The 17,482-nt window shown below is 36.3% G+C and overlaps 1 protein-coding gene across 1 annotated transcript in view; it reads right to left on the bottom strand.

The window, feature by feature from the left end:
- Positions 1–416: 416 nt before the first annotated feature.
- The window catches only part of WDR75 (WD repeat domain 75), a 33,541-nt gene continuing 16,475 nt past the window's right edge, over positions 417–17,482 (bottom strand). Inside the window, exons 9-21 of the mRNA XM_072813286.1 lie at positions 12,968–13,126; positions 12,028–12,087; positions 11,824–11,939; positions 10,393–10,568; positions 9,072–9,229; positions 8,417–8,597; positions 7,457–7,551; positions 6,560–6,655; positions 5,764–5,933; positions 4,678–4,737; positions 2,014–2,160; positions 1,409–1,500; positions 417–772 (exon numbers count right to left, since the gene is read on the bottom strand). Of these exons, the coding sequence (XP_072669387.1) occupies positions 571–772; positions 1,409–1,500; positions 2,014–2,160; positions 4,678–4,737; positions 5,764–5,933; positions 6,560–6,655; positions 7,457–7,551; positions 8,417–8,597; positions 9,072–9,229; positions 10,393–10,568; positions 11,824–11,939; positions 12,028–12,087; positions 12,968–13,126 (1,712 nt within the window). The 3' untranslated portion in view covers positions 417–570. The remainder of the gene's footprint in view (positions 773–1,408; positions 1,501–2,013; positions 2,161–4,677; positions 4,738–5,763; positions 5,934–6,559; positions 6,656–7,456; positions 7,552–8,416; positions 8,598–9,071; positions 9,230–10,392; positions 10,569–11,823; positions 11,940–12,027; positions 12,088–12,967; positions 13,127–17,482) is intronic.

The raw sequence follows: 17,482 nt of genomic DNA on the forward strand, positions 1-17,482 counted from the left end.
TTGAGTAGATAAGTCCTTATCTGAAAGGCTTGGGGACAAATGATTTAAATTTAAAATTTTTCAGATTTTAGGAAGCCTATATTATTTAATATCCTATGGAATATCACGTAATCAAGTTATTTCTCTAAATTTCTCTTTGAGAAAATAAATACACTAAGAGGTATGAAGTAGGCCTACAGAAAACATCATATCTGTTCAGGTCCTATTTGGCCACCAAAGAAATCTTGGTTTAACACCAACTTAACAATATCATCAACAAAAACTTGTGATTTTCCAAACATTTTATATCTCCAAATTGCAGAGAAGAGGACATATGCTGCAACTGCTTGTGAAGAAAATGCCTCGCTATTTCTGAGGCTGATGTAACTCAAAAATGAGATGGTGTCTATATGAATGCACCCAGCAACACTATAAAGCATGATGCAAACACAGCTTTGTATTTAAAAAGTAAAGCCTGTTCATATTTGATATTTTAAGAGAAATAACATTAAATAAAGTAGATGTTTTTGAAATATCAACATATAATAAAAAAAATCACAAAGTGCAAGAATCTTCCTCTATCTCCAATGCTCAGAGAACAGTTATCCAGCTGTAGTCTACTTTCCTGAATTTTCTTAGTTCTTTTTCTTCAGATTTTGACAACTGATGTATAAGGTCTTCTCCCAAATCTGTGCTGTTTGTATCTTCTATCTTTTCAGTAAAATCTTTTTCTTCATCTGAATCATTACTTTCTTTTCCTTCCATATCTACATCTTCTGGGATTTCTTCACCACTTTCATAATAAAATGAATAAAATATAATTATCTAAAAATGCTTATAAATAGCAACTTCCTGATTTAAGATACCTGTGTAGAAATACAACTATACAAAGTAAATGAAAAATCTTGTTATTGAGTGCTCTTCAGAATGGGTTATTGCAAAGTAAAGTAATTTTTATTCACTTGGCTTAACAGTCCTATATCCTTTAACTTCATTTTAAAGCTAAAATAAAGAGAAATACAATCGACCTTTTAACAACACAGATTTGGACTGTACTGATCCACTGATACATGGATTTTTTTGATACAATACTGTACATGTATTTTCTGTATGATTTTCCTAATTTCTCTAGTTTACTTTACTGTAAGAATAACATATATAACATGCAAAATGTGTGTTGACTGTTTATGTTAAGACTTCCATGCACATCAGACATTAGTTATTAAGACTTCCATGCACCATCAGACATTAGTAATTAAGTTTTATGGGAATCAAAATATACATGTGAATTTTTTGACTATGCAGGGGGGGTCGGTGCCCCTACCCCACACGATATGGAAGGGTCAAAGTGAAAGAATATTCTAATAAAGGATAACAAACTATCTTGTTTCCCAAAACAATATCTAAACATATTTTCAAAACATCTTACCTCTTTGTCTCCTTAGACAGCAGCAATGAATTAACAAACTTGGAGCAAAGGAAAGAAGCAGATGGCAAAACATGAGCTGGAGTATGAAGAAGCTAGAGTTAAAAAAACAAGAAAAAGTTTCACTTAAAAAGACTTAATACCACCAGTTGAATGCAACAGATTTTCTCCACAGAAAAACCAAACCAGAAAAAATTTGTGCCTGCCTTCCAACATTTATGCAAAATGTCAGTTCAGATCACAATAATCTGGAATAACAAACTTATTTGGTTTGGATATTAAAACTGCATAGTATACAAATAATTATTCAAATGTTAGGTTATAGGGATGCCTGGGTGGCTCAGTCTTAGGTGTCTGACTCTTGATTTTAGCTCAGGTCATGATCCCAGGGTGGTAAAATGGAGCCCCATTTATGGTCTTTATGCTTCGCAGGGAGCCTGCTGGAAATTCTCTCTCCCTCTGCCCCTCCCCCTGCTTACACACGAACCCTCTCTCTCAAATCTTTAAAAAAAAAAAAAAAAAAAAAGTAATCTGTTACGAACTGACTGTATAAAAATTAAGTTAAGGTGCTGCTTTAATGGATTAATCTGTTTCATGTTGTGAATTACCTCATTAATTGCAGGTATGTTTTCTGTTAAGGGTAGTTGTATTAGTTCACTCTCCAAAGCTTCATTTATTTTTTCATCCTGCTGTTCCCTGTGTTTTCCCAGTATGAAATAAAATGGTGTCGTTGGAAGACTTTCTTCTGCTAGCAGCTATAAAGATTTAAGACAAAGGGAAATTTCAATAAAAAGGAGGAATTGCCTTTGACTCAATGAAAAGTATTGCAGTCATATAATGCCAGGTAAGAAAGGAACTTAAAAAATTATTTAGTATGATTCTTTCACTTTACAGGTAAAGTAAAGCTCAGCAGCCCACTTGTTATGGGAAAAGCTAACAATGGACACTTAGATGACAGAACAATATATACACTACTGCTTCTCCCAGTGACAAATGACAGCAAATGGGTTTTCAAAAGGACATAAGCCCAGAGAGAGAAAGAAAATGGGTAATATGTTGGAAGGTGGGCAGCAAGTTCAAGGGTGGTATGTAACTTAGTAGATTTGTCAAAGAATTCTAAGCTAGTTGACCAAGAAGCAACCCGATTTATACTGCAGAATCCTGCAAATGCTTAGGAATTGGTACTAATAGTACCAGTACTTCAGAAAAATGCTGACATAACCAGGTAGCCTCGTTGCAAGTCTATTTAGAGAGCACCCAGATTCCTAGATCTCCTTCTGGGCCCCAGTAGAGGGCTGCAAGTACAGTCTTTGAAGAGTGGAACAAAAGCATGTCTTTAAACTAAACTGCCTGGTGGGGCTGGTGACAGTGTCTTCACAGCTGGCAGTTGTGCCTCACAGAAGGTGCTTCCAGGTTGCTATCCTCCAGGCAAGAGTTTAGAAGAATTTTGTCTGGGCCATCCAATCAGCTTAGGACAAAAATACCTAAAAATAATGACTTTGGAGACTTCCTCAAAAATAAGCAGATGGTGGAGACTAGCAGACTAATTCCACCTAGGAGAGACCTTCTAAATGGCTTTTTTGATCATGTTTAAATAAAAACAGCTAAGAATCATCAGACTGATGAAAATTTCTGAAATCAAAGAGACCAAAACAGATGAAAAACAAATGATGGAAATGGGACTATGCAAGAGAAAAAAGCAGATTAAGATGATAAAAATAATCTCCCACAAAAAAAAGATGAAAAAAAAATTAAAGCATTCTTCTAGACTGTCCAGCACTAAGTAAGAGTTCCAGAAAAAGAACAGACAAAATGAAGGCAAAGCAGCAATTCTCTCATAATTATTTCTTGGATTAAAACTCTTCTAGGGCTCCACATATTACTCAGAGGAAAAGTCAAGGTCTATTTTATTCACCAAGGCTACTCTGCCTGGTCTACATAAAATGGCAAGCTGTACCACACACCCTTTTCCTCTAATCCTCCACTCCTAATTTCCTAACACTTTCTAAAGTACTACATATTTCATTTATTTCATGCTTGCTGTATTTTCTGCTAGACTGTAAACACTCTTAGTTTACAGACCTGTTTTGCTCACTGGTGTGTACTCCAACCATCTAGAACAGCTTTTAGCCTGTAGATGTTCAACAAAAAATTGAACGAATTCAATGGAGTTTTCAAAGGAAAATAAAGCTAATTTATAGATAAAGGAAGAGGAGTAAGAATAGTAACACCCAAAGTTATAAGACGGGCAATAGCATCAAAGTTTTAAGAGACAATGATTTTCAACCTAGACCTTTATAACTCAACCACCCAATCAAGTGGGAGAGAAAATAAACATTTCCAAACACAAAAGGTCTTAAATTTGCCTCCCGTGCACTAACAGAAGGTATTTCACCAAAGCGAGGAAGTGATGGAATAAGGGGAAAGCTATGGGATCTACTATTGTAGAAGTGAAATGAATCCCCAAATGATGGTGAATATAGATCCCATGATGCCTGCTGTGCACCAGGTATTCATAGAGTGATCAGTACAGACGGAAGCAAGTCAGCGGCTCTTGGAAATATTCCTTCAAGACTTGAAAGAATACCTACTGTACCTGAAATACTGAGAGAAGATTTATACAACTTGAGTTTGGGGGTGAATTAGATGAGAAGTAGAAAACTACGCAAAATGAGAAGGCAATCATTAACTCCAGAGAAAACAGAGTTGCAAATAGAAGAAAATCTGTCTGGTTACTACATGACTCAGCTATGAATTGTGTTGACACGGTTATAATGAATACTGACCTGATTTATCTACACTAAGAAAACTGGGAACAGGAATGTTGCGTGTGTTATGTACATGGATGGGGAAGTGGCAGTGTGACAGAGAGGGACAACTTGAACATATCATTTAACAGACAATAACTTAATCTGAAAAATCCAGAATTAGCAATATAAACATGTTTCCTTAGAGATAGGAAGGCAAATAAAAACTCAAGCTGAAAGAGTTGAAACTGATTATCTTTTTTTGGGTAATGGCAGTGGGGTTAGGAAGTTTCCTGAAAGTCTTAAATAACTCCTTAAATCACAAGCATGTATTTTTGGTATTATAAATTAAAACTACATTTTAGAAGAGTAAATATAAGCCCAAAGAGGCAAGTAGCTTTGAAGTGTACGTTTAATTCCATGTTAGGGCAAGTGGAACATTGTTCTCACAGCTGAATTCAAACAGATAAGGTTATCTCTGTAGGGAGGTAATGTAGGTCTGCACCATGAGTGGCTAAAACATACCTGCTTGCTTGTTGGTGTGAGTTTCTCTTCTGGAGACTTCGTACTGAATGTCAATAAACTCTGAAAAGAAAGATTAACAATGCAAAATCTAAGTAAAAATGTTATAGTTAAAAAATGAGGTCAATTTTTCATCTTTATTTATGTCTCTGTCCAAAGAAAAGTAATTGGAGACTTAAAACATATTTAGTAACTACTGTGACAGTTACAAGATTATTCTAAGAAATCTTATTTAAGAGGAGGATCCCTGGGTGGCTCAGCAGTTTAGCGCCTGCCTTCAGCCCAGGGTGTGGTCCTGGAGTCCTGGGATCCAGTCCTGCGTCAGACTCCCTGCATGGAGCCTGCTTCTCCCTCTGCCTGTGTCTCTGCCTCTCTCTCTCTCTCTGTGGCTCTTATGAGTAAATAAATAAAATCTTTAAATAAATTTTCTGCAAAATGTTTTTCTTAATTTAGAAATGTTATTTTAACTTCAATTTTTCAATTGTGTATATCATTTTGAGGTAAACTGTAAAAGGAGTATCCTGCCTAGGCCCAAATTGGTACCTTTCTTGAGGTCAATTCCTTGTTGTTTACTACCTAATAAAGATCTAATAGTTCTCATACCTAAAAAACAAACAAACAAAAAAAAGGTATTTTAGTTGTCTTTTTTTTTTTTTGCATGGAAATAATGCAAACAATACTTAAGGAGCCTCAAAGGTGTGGAGTAAAGTGGTGCTAATATACTAGCAATACTGTCCTACTGAGTATTTTAGATTACTTCCTAAAAGAAGGAAAGAAGAATCTAAATAATCCTTTATTTATTTAGAAGATTTTATTTATTTATTCATGGGAGACACACAGAGAGAAGCAGAGACAGAGGCAGAGAGAGAAGCAGGCTCCATGCAGGGAGCCCGACCTGGGACTCAATCCCTGGTCTCAGGACACGCCCTGGGCCGAAGGCAGGCACTAACTGCTAAGCCACACAGGGATCCCCGGGAAATAATCCTTTAATATAACTGTTCTACCTGTTATGGGCTATTACTTTCAAATATTAAATCCACTGAAATTTACATATACAAAGTGGCTGCCTTTTTGAAGTGGGATGGTTACCTGTGACTTTGTTAGGAAGAAAAACTGGGATCTGTTCAGCCACTGGTAAGCTTCTGAGGTGAATGATTCAGGTACATCTTGTGGAACAAATACTCCCCACTGGACGTCCTCTCTGGAGATATTCTTTTGAATATACAATGGTCTTGGCTCACTAGGTTTAAATACAAACACTAGAAAGAAAAAACAAACACACAATAACATTTTGCTGCAAAGGTTAGTTCTAGCCTCAGGCTGACAGACACAGTAACCCTGGGACTTACTCCATTGAGTAAGTGGTCCAAGTCATGATTATTTTAGACTCTGACTCAACAAATATCTACTGGGTGCCTGCTATGTGCCAAGCAGGTTAGAAAGGAGGGCTATGGAGATGAAAAAGAAGAAGAATCCCTGCTCCAGAGGCCAGGGCCTACTGCAGAAGACAGACACCAAAATATTATTGCGGTATTTTGTCTTAAGTACTAGAACAGGGGTCTGTAGACAGTGCTTTAGGGAAAACAGAGGAAGAATGATTAAAGCTTTTTGAAATGCTTCAGGGGGCAAAATCTCTCTTGGGACATTCTGAATGTGGAGTGGGGTTGGCATGGTGAAAACTGAGGGATGTACCGGGGCTCTCCTAGAAATAAGTATGAACGCATACAGAACAAGTTGTTGGGGTAAGAACTCAAAGGGCAGTCACTACCTCAGGCAAAATGGCTTAAAATAAATATTTGATGTAAGAGCAGTTTGACTCAAAAATGCTACAAGAAAATTTAGGTAACAGATCGTGTCTTATTATCAAAGTAGAGTCTGTACTTACAGTCTGAACCCATCGAAGACTGAGAGATTGCAGCAATATTCTCTGAATTAGGATCAGGTTCTAGAACTCTAACATTTAATTTTGTACTCCATTCCACTGGGGGGAAAAAAGAAAACAATTCATTTCTAAGAAGAGATCTACCCAAAGCTTTTTTAAGCTTGTTCTTAAAAGTAGTTAATTTTTACTGGGGCAATCAATTCTATTATGCTTAGGAAGAGGGATATTACACTTCAAAACAATACATGGAGAGAACTGAAAATGACTGCAGAAGGCTGTACTAAAGTGAGGAAGCAGAAAAACAATGTGCTCCTCCCACATACAATGGAATGGTTGTTGTTTCAATGCAACTACTATCTGGTGCTTTTCTGTAGCTGCTAAACATGGGCAAAATGTTAACCACATCCAAAGAACATAGAGTATCACATATGTTTATGACTAAGCAACCACCACACCTTCCAAACATATTTGAATGAGTAAAATGCCAATAAGTAAAATGAATAAAAATGAGAAGTCCGCATTTGTTAGGAGGCCTGTGAAAGGAGACATTCAAATTTAAAGCTGCCAGGGATGCGGCCGTTAATGTAGGTTACAGATTAACAGAAACATTCCTCAGATTGTTAGGAGAGAACATGGAAGGCAAAAGAAAGTTTACATGGTGGGGAAAGGCAAGGTAACGGAAGAAGTCAATTTATGGCCAATTAGGCAGATTACAAAGAACGTGCATCTATGACAGGCCCAGCACTCTGAATTTTGGTGGTGTAACATGACATGTGAAAAATTACATATACTCTCTGGAGGAGGCATGAAGATATGAGCCAGAAGTCCTAAAATGCCAACATTTAATGGCCATTATTACATGCTTTGCCAAGTCACTTTATAATAAAAAAAAAATCTTACATGCACAACTGAGCAGATTCCAACAGCAAAGAATGTCACTTTTAGTAGCACCAAGAAGATACTTGGAACAAGTCAATCTTCCAAAGCAAAGGTACCTATATTAAAACCACAAGACATGAACTATCAGTTCTAGCATGCTGAGGTTTGAACTGCAGACTTCTAGTATAGTTTTATGCAATGCAGATTTTTAGAAAGACACATTTTTGTTCATAATTATCTTGAAAAAAAGGAATAAGGAGAGCAAAAGGAAATATTTAGCTATTTTGTTTCTTTAAAAAAACAGGTTTGATGACCAATTCTTTCTTCTCTAATATGCTGTACAGTATAACTGACATATACTATAGATAACATGTATGTGAAATGCTCAAAGTCATTTAACAAAATCCTTTGTAGATTAGTACGCTTGTTTAATCTACAGGAAGAACATTTGCAATATAAATTCTGAAGGCACTTTTACAAAGAAAATTCAGAATCAGATATGTTGGGAATTAAAAACTATCTTGTTAGCCTTCTGCCATTCTGTCCTCAAATGCCTGAGGTAAAGTGGGAGATGTTGCTGTCTTTCCTTTTGACCCTTCTGGATACAACAAAGTTTGAGTATGACAGTGTTTTTATGGGAAAACAGAAGATAAGGACTATTTGGATCCACTGAGGCTTATTAGCATCCATTATTAGGTAGCACAACCATGAAAAGTATTTATTGTAAAGAAAAAAGAAACCTGTTAGGCCAAAAGTGAAATGTTAATCCTCATTTCAGAAACGGGTAAAACCACAGCAAATGGTTCACATACCCCAAATTTTTAGCTTCCTACCATTTTGGTTTGCTGCTGACCCCCACTGACCCACAGCTAGCTTTAGAGGAAGCATAAATCATTACTAAAGTTTATGTGGAAAGACTCATTTAAATTAAAAAAAAAAACAAAAACTAATACCATATGACATACTCCCCAAATTACTTACCTTATACTCCCAGCTCGTTGACAAAATGTACATTTAAGTTCCCATGTCTCTGAATCCCATATTGTAACTATTTCCTCAAAACTAACTGCTAGTAGAGAGCCATCTTCAGAGAAACAACAGTTAGTTGCTTGGTATTTATGATAACTACCCACAAAGTCACAGGTCCAGCCAACTGCTTTTTCTGTGGAAACAGATCATATAGTTCAGAAATGGTATAAATGCTATATAATACTTTAGGGTAGTTATAAGCAGTAAGAAGCACAACAAAAAAAACCCTGCTCCTTGAAACTTTAGCTACAAATGCTCCAAGGCACTGACAGGTATGAAATGTATGTCCCTTCCTGGCAATCTTGACCTCCCTCTAGTGGAACAGTGAAAGAATTGGTGGGGTTTTGTTTTGTTTTGTTTTGTTTTTTGCACTGTACCCTCACAGAAATAATCAGCACGTGATTAATCAAGAATGTCATGGAAAAGCATATAGATGTTGGGGAAAAGGCATGTAAAATGTAATTCTCTTAAATCATTAAAATTAGGCAACAACTCACAGAAGTTAAATATGGTAGAAAATGTCCACCAGAATGGATACAAGTCACAAAAGAAATAAATATATGAATTCTTAAAAGTTATGCACTTTAGACATATTTATTTAACTTACTGTATATATCAGAATCATCTGTTAACATCCACACTTTGAAGTGACCATCTTTACTAGCTGTAACCAAAGTGGGGTTTTCAAATTTTTCTGCATTACAGAAACAGAGAGCTGTGATGTGGTCTTCATGTGGCATGTTAACCTTTGTATTAAGAACAAACCTAAGAGAAAGGAAATCATCAATTTATTCTTACATCAGAACCATATGATACACTGTCATGAGCACAACAATTTTTTAGTGTACACTTTACAACAGATCTTTAAGAATGGAAAACAGATACATTATCATCTAGAATGACACACAACTGAGTGTGCTAATGGCCACAGGATATAAAGCGTTCTAATACATTACCTCTGTTTTCACGTAACTTACACAATATAGAGATCATTATGTATACTGTCAACTTGTACAAAATAAATATAAAATAGGTCATCACAGAATGATATACAAAACTCTGCAAGAAAACTGTACAGAACTCAGATGACATCTACTTTGGAAAATAAGCAAAAAATGGAACTGCTGTGAAATCCCCTACTTGGGGCAAGAAAATACAGAAAACTACCTATTCAAACTGTCATAATCAATATTTAATATTTGGTCATCCAAACTCACTCTCAAAGCTTGTTTTCAACTTGACAGTGCTGCTACGAATGCAAGATAACCTCTGCTAGCACTGTGTTCTTAAAAGAACATCGGAGCAAGACTGTGCTGTGATTTTTTAAAAGTCCATACTACAAAAAGAGTGACTAGCGATAATCTATTAAACCCTCTGAGCCGGTTTCCTCAACCTGTAAAATGTGGAAAAGAAGTTTATCTTACATTATTTCTGTGCAGATTGGGAGGACAACAGGTACAAAAGCACTAATCCTAGTTCTTGGCACAGAGCAAGGCCTTGATAAGCAGCTGCTCTAATCAAGGTCTGAGAAACTAGAGAACTCCCTATCTAATCAAACATACAGGCTACTACTCTGCTGCCTACCGCTGCCATTTTTCTGAAGGTAGCATGTTAATAAAATAGCAAACGGACTAAGAAGTTTGGATTCCAATTCTGGCTTTGCTTGGAATTAGGTCTGATGTCCTTGGGGAGGGGGATCACACTCCTGTTTCCTCATTTATGCATGGAGATGACCTTACAATCTGGGGGACACCAACACTTTCTCAGAGCAGAAAGCTTGAAAGGCTTCATTAGTACAGTACCACCTCCCTCATTTCTCTAAATCTGAAATTTACCAAAATGAAACATTTAAAAGACAAATGAAACCATAAAATAGAAAGCCATACATTTTCCACTCTGAAATTAAATAGTCATGCAGATAGTATTACCCTTGTGTTTTCTTATTATACATCCACAGTTTCATCTGCAATTCAAGCTCTGTTTCCTTTTCCTGACGTTGTTCCACCGTTGCAAGCCAGTTACCATAGCAGTCAAATGCAGCCTTTGTCAGCTCGATTTGGATCAGACCATAATCATTGATATATTCTTGTTGTATAATATCTAACTGAAGGGTTAAAAAAAAATCCAAAATACTCTTAATGTAAATACAGAAACGTGAATGTTTTCAAGGAATAGTAATTAACCACAAAGGTAATTTTTGGAATCTATAGTAATAAGTTTTCAGATAAGGGAAAAAAATGAACTATTAATTATGGATATCAAAACCGCCATGAAAAAAGCACACTACACTTCACCAGTTCAGTGGCAATTATTCTTTAATGACCTTATATTTTAGTAATGACTGACCATGAACAGGATACAGTGGAACCTTTAGTTGACAGTAACACTTTTCTCCCTTGTTTCTATGTACAAAGAGCTTTATATAAAATCTCAAGGTTAAATTCTACATCACTAAAAAGGAGAAGAATAAAACTTAAATCTACAACTTTAAGTGGAGAAGAAAGATAGCAATGTTATAAGTAGACAATTTTATTTATGGTTGTTTCTTTTATCCCATTCCTTTGCTTACTCACTAAACATATATCAAGTAACTATTATTTTCCAGGCACTGTACTGGAAATGTACAAAGAAATAAGTCTCCTTTGAGGGGCTTAAAGGCGAGGGAAAGAAAGAGCTCAAGTGTACAGTGCTATGACAGAAACTGGTAAAGAGTACTGTGGGGCACAAAGCCACAAGGCTGGATTAATAAGAAGCCTCCCCCTTACACTGAAAATTTCATCGTTAGTATGTACAGACTGACAACATTTTACCACAAAGCAGAGACATATCTGTATTTCCAATCCTTATGATCTTATTTCCCTATTCTTGTAACTCAAAGGCACAGATGTATGACAGCTAATTAGAGTGCAGTCTGAAGCATAATCAAATGGAGAGCCAGCATGGGAGTGCCAACTGGCTTACTTGGGAGACTTAATTTGCAACTGTGGCCTCATTAGAATTATGCTGTAAAGAACTCAACTAAGTAACCACAGATAGTATTGATAATATTCAAGCAAACAAAGGCACAAGATCTTTTTAGAAGCTACTATACAAGTTACTTAACCCTAGTGGTGCGGCTGGGAACTTTCATTAGTTTTAAGACCAGTTAATGGATCAAAGTCTTACATTATATGGGGATCCCTGGGTGGCTCAGCGGTTTGGCACCTGCCTTTGGCCCAGGGCGTAGTCCTGGAGTCCCGGGATCGAGTCCCGCATCGGGCTCCCTACATGGAGCCTGCTTCTCCCTCTGCCTGTGTCTCTGCCTCTCTCGCTCTCTGTGTCTCTCATGAATAAATAATTAAAAAAAAAAAAAGTCTTACATTATATAACTGCTTATCATGTTGCAGAGAATAAAACTGCAAATGGCCAGGTTTTCCATTCAAAACCAAAGCTTTAGTTCTGGGATCAATCATCAAACCAGTATAGATATTGCTGTCTGCAAAAGAAATGATAAATCATTAAAATCATGCAAATAATCACTTTTAAAATGCACATGATTACAAATCGACTGGGTTTTATCTTACCTTTCACTAGGCCTTGAATTACTGCGGATGCCTCTAGGTTTCGGTGAATCACTATTATCTCTGTGGGTAAAAAAACAAAAAACAAAACAAAACAAAAAAAACCCAATCAATCAGAACTTCAAGGTAAAAAAAAAAAAAAAAAAAAAAAATCAGTTAAATTATGTCCTTCTAAAATATACCAGAATACAATACAACTTAAGTTCAATTTATACTTAGTATTATTAGAAAATCAGGAATAAAAAAAGAAAATCAGGATTGTATTTTGTGATTTACCTAGAAAACTGAGGCTGGGGAGGAGGGGTGTTTTGAGGCTTTAAGGTTTATCACTTGTACATATGAATATATTTTAAGTGTTAATTCAGAAACTCATATACCCTAAAAGAGACAGTTTACTTTGAAATGAGTCACTACACTCATGGATTATCCAGTTATGGTTTTTTTTTTTTTTTTAAGGGAAAAGGAGATAATAGGCTCAGATCTACATTTAGGCTGAGTAGTAACAGGATAAGCAAAAAGTTTTGGGGTTGTATCTATGACTGCCTCCATTCCTGTCAGAATCCACAGGACTCCCATGCTGAGAGAGTAGTTATGTCAGCGTTCTTTTGAAAATGTCATTACATTTGCGGAGGCACAAATGCCCACTTCAAGAGCTGCTACTCTATTACCCCGACATCATCCCACATGTAAAGGTTTTGAAGTGGAAGTGGTACAACAAGAACCAAATATACTAGCCCTGTATTTTTATAAAAACAATCCTGAAAATGTTGGATTCTGGTGCATCTAGAGTCAAAAAAGGAAGAGAGAAAGGAGGAAGAATGGAAGAAAAAAATGTTCACTTATGCTACTATGAATCTTATGCTACTCTTGATTAGTTTTAGGTCTCTTATTTTCCATTCGCTAGTTGTACAATTCTAATTCTTCACAACAAATTCAGACTTACTATTATCAGAGTGAGAAGTACAGAACAAATCCCCAGCTGGTGAGACCGAGATATGTTCAATAGTAGCTCCCAAACGGGGGAGGAACTCCTTATTCTTCTCTGCTGCATCGCGCCACTCTACTAGGACAGATTCCCGACCACCACTCAGCAGACTGGTGCCTTCTCATCCATCCACAGAAATGGAAAGAACAGCATATGGGGGGAAAAATTAGAAAGAGAAATAGAATTAACACTTAAGATTTTCCTACCATGTTAGAGATATATAACTATTTTTAAAAGTATGCAAACAAATGTCTTCCTATCTATTAATAAACCTAAGACAACAGACTTAACAGTTATGGATTCTGGGATATTCCTTTCCAACAACATCTAACTAGTTTGTTGCTGACCAACTCTTCTGCCAATAGTAGAAAAACTGAATGAAACAAACATCCTCTAGGACCAGATGGCTTCAATGACAAATTTTTCCAAATATTTAAAAAAAATGAACCAATTTTAATACTCTTCAAAGTAACAACAACAACAAAAAAAAAAAAAAAAAAAAAAACCCAGAGAACACCTCCCAACTTGTTTACAGGAACAGCATAACCCTTCCCCAAACTAATAAATTGTAAGAAAGTTATAAGTCAATTTCATGACAGATGAAAATTCTGAAAATATTAAAGCTGAATCCAAGGATATATTAAGCAGATAATATATGAGTAAACTCAACTGTAAAAATGTGATTAACACTTGAAAAGTAATTAATTCCATTGACAAAATAAAGACAATAATCATGAATATTTTAATAGATGCAGAAAAAGTAAATTGTAGAATTCTATACCCATGATAAAAATTCTCAGTAACTTAGGAATTGAGATCTCTAACATTTCATCAAGGATTCCTGGAGAAAATCTACAGAAAGCATCACTTTAAATGCTAAAATAATGAAAACTTTCCTCCTGTGATTGGGAACACTAGTCCCACTTAGATTCAGCATTATGTGGAGGTCCTGATACACTGACATGAGACATGAAGGGATTAAGGATGGGAGAGAACTAATGACTTCAGTGCTCATACAGTGTGACTGGGTGCAAAGCACAGCCAAAACAGTTTATACTGTTCATATTTGCCTGAACTTATAACCATCCTCCAAAGCAACTATAATTTATAGCTCATTTACACAGACAACTAATCTTCTATTATTTCTCCTATACCTATATAGGATCAATGCTGATGTTTTTATTACTGACAACCATGTACTAGATATACGTGTGTGTGTGTGTGTGTGTGTATTTTAAAGATTTGAGACAGAGTGCATTGCACCAGAGTCGGTGGAGAAACAGAAGGAGCATCTCAAGAAGACTGCGCCCACTGTGCAGCCCGATGCAGGGCTTGATCTCACTACCCAGAGATCACGACCTAAACTTACAGTTGGATGCTCAACTGACTGAGCCACCCAGGTGCTCCCCGCCCCTACCCTGTATACGGTATTTAACTATTACTTCTCATTTACAAATATCCACATGACTTATAATATAAACCCAAGAATTCAACTCTCCGATAAGCCACGATTAGCTGTAGGACCTCCTATACCAAAGCTTTGGCTCAAGGCACAGGCTCCCTGTATTCTTTCCTTCCCTTTCTTTGAGTGCCTACTGGTCTACTCCTTCTCCAAGACTCATCTGTAAAGGGCAATAGTAAATGTTCCAGGGTTTAAGTAAAGCCATCACAGAGAGCTGTGACTGCTAACTGGTGTGAGAGGTGGCAGACGACAGAGAGAGGAGTCAGTGATAGTATATATCAACTGGTCTTGGCCCAAATTAGGACAGGGGCCATAGCAGAGAACATGAAATTGCGGATGAAAAGCCAAATGACACTGCGTGGAACATGACATACATATGTATACATACACATGCCTCCCCCCATTTGTATTTCTGGAGGGTGGGGTATGAGAAGGGTGGAAAAGATGAGAACAGCCTACATCTTTTATCCAGAGGGTTAATATCCTCTTCATTCTCCTTCTATTCTTAATTCCCATTTCACAACTGTTGTACTACCCTAAGTGCATTAGGTTGGGTCCCACCCCCATACATCAGTAACTGCTCCCCACTCCAACCCAAAGTAGGCTGAAGGCACCTCCTACATCCTGAGGCTCCAGTGAGTTAAACCCAAGTAACCCTGTAAGGATCCAGAGCACATGATACTAAAACTTATGCTGACAGTCTCTAGGAAGACCTAGAGAAAAAAAAATTCACTTTCTCCAGGCACATAATCTTTTTTAGCACCCAGTCCCCTTTTTTCAGCAGTCAGTCAAAATATACTGATATAACTTTGACTACACAGGTGTGAGGGTGCTAAAATACAAACTTCTGTTGACCATCCTATTTTCAAGGAAGATTTTTAAATATTCTTAATAATTTAAAAAATGTTTCAAATTCCAATTAGTTTATAGTGTAATATTAGTTTCAGATGTACAATATAGTGATTCAACAATTCTATATAATACCCAGTGCTCATCACAAGTAAAGTCCTTAATCCCCATCACCTATTTAACTCATCTTTCACATCCCCTCCCTCTGGTAACATTTTTTTTTTTTGCTTAGAGTCTGTTTCTTAGTTTGCGTCTTTTTCCCTTTGTTCATTTGTTGTTTCTTAAATTCCACACAAGTGAAACCATATGGTATTTGCCTTTCTTAGACTTACTTTGTTAAGCATAATTCTCACTAGCTCCATCTGTCTTTGCAAATCGCAGTCTCATTCTTTTTTTTTTTGGCTGAGTAATATTCCATTTTGTGTGTATGTGTGTGCGTACACACATCAGATTTTCTTTATCCATTCATAAATCAATGGACACTTGGCTGTTTCCATAATTTGGCTATCGTAGATAATGCTGCTATAAACATGAAGCTGCATGCATCCTTTTGAATTAGTATTTTTGCATTCTCTGGGTTAATACCTAATAGTGCCATTGCTGGATCATTTGGTAATTCTATTTTTAACTTGATTTGGGAGGATCCTCCACACTGTTTAACAGAGTAGCTGCACCAGAGTGCTTGCATTTCCCACCAACAGTGCAAGAGGGTCTCCCCTTCCCCACATCCTTGCCAACACCTGTTGTTCCTTGTGTTTTTTATTTTAGCTACTCTGACAGGAGTGAGGTAATCTCACTGTAGTTTTGATTTATAGTTCCCTGATCAGTGATGTTGAGCATGTTTTCATGTGTCTGTTGGCCATCTGTATGCCTTCTTTAGACAAATATCTGTTCATGTCTTCTGCATGTTTTAATTGGATTACTTTTTGGGTTTAAGTTGTGTAAGTTTTTATATATTTTGGATTCTAGCCTTTTATCAGATATGTCATTTGTAGATACCCATTCCATAGGTTACCTTTAAGTTTTTATTGTTTCCCTTATTTTGATGAACTCCCAATAGTTTATGTTTGCTTTTGTTTCCCTTGCCTCAGGAAACATATCTGGAAAAATATTGCTACAGCCAATGTCAAAGAGGTTGCTGTGTTGTACTCTAGGATTATGATGGTTTCATGTCTCCCATGTCCTTAAACCATTTTGGATTTATTTTTGTGTATGGTGTAAAAAAGTGTTCCAGCTTCATTCTTTTGAATGTTGCTGTCCAGTTTTCCCAACACCATTTGTTGAAGAGACTTTTTCCCATTGCATTTTCTTTGCTGCTTTGTTGAAGACTAATGGAACATATAGTTGTGGGTTCATCTCTCATGGGAGCATGGAATGTCTTTCCATTTCTTTGTGTCATCTTCAATTTTTTTCATCAGTGTTTTATAGTTTTCATAGGACAGACCTTTATATGTTTATTCCTAGGTATCTTATTAGTTTTGGTGCAATTATAAATCGAGACTGACTCCTTAATTTCCTTTCCCCTGCTTCATTATTGATGTATAGAAATGCAACAGTTTGTTGTTTTTTTTTTTAATTTTTTTTAATGCAACAGTTTTCTGTACTAGGATTTTGTATCCTGTGACTTTCCTGGATTTATTTATCAGTTCTAGCAGCTTTTGGTGGTCTTTCAGGTTTTATAGTATCATGTCCTCTGCAAACAGTGAAAAAGTTTTCCTCCTCCTTCATCACTCTCAACGATTGCTATGTCTAGGACTACCAGTACTATCTTAAATGACAGTGGCAAGACTAGACATCCCTGTCTTCTTTTAACTGCAGAGGAAAAGTTCTCAGTTGTTCTGCATCAAGCATATTAGCTGTTTTTGTTTTTTGTTTTTTGTTTTTTCACATATAGCCTTTATTATATGTTGAAGTATGTTCTATTATATGTTGAAGTATGTTCCCCTGTTTTGAGGGGTTTTATCATGAATGGATATTGTACTTTGTCAGCTTAATTACAATAGCCACACTCTCATGTACCTTAAATGAAATACAAGTTCTGAATTAATTTAAAAATGTGAATGCAAAGGAGGCAACCTAATTATGTTAAGACATAAATTTTTGATTTAGACCTAGGTCCAAATCCCACTTACTAGCTGTGGGACCTCAGGCAAATTAGTTGT

The sequence above is a fragment of the Canis lupus genome, chromosome 36, assembly GCF_048164855.1.
Source record: "Canis lupus baileyi chromosome 36, mCanLup2.hap1, whole genome shotgun sequence".
NCBI lineage: Eukaryota > Metazoa > Chordata > Mammalia > Carnivora > Canidae > Canis > Canis lupus.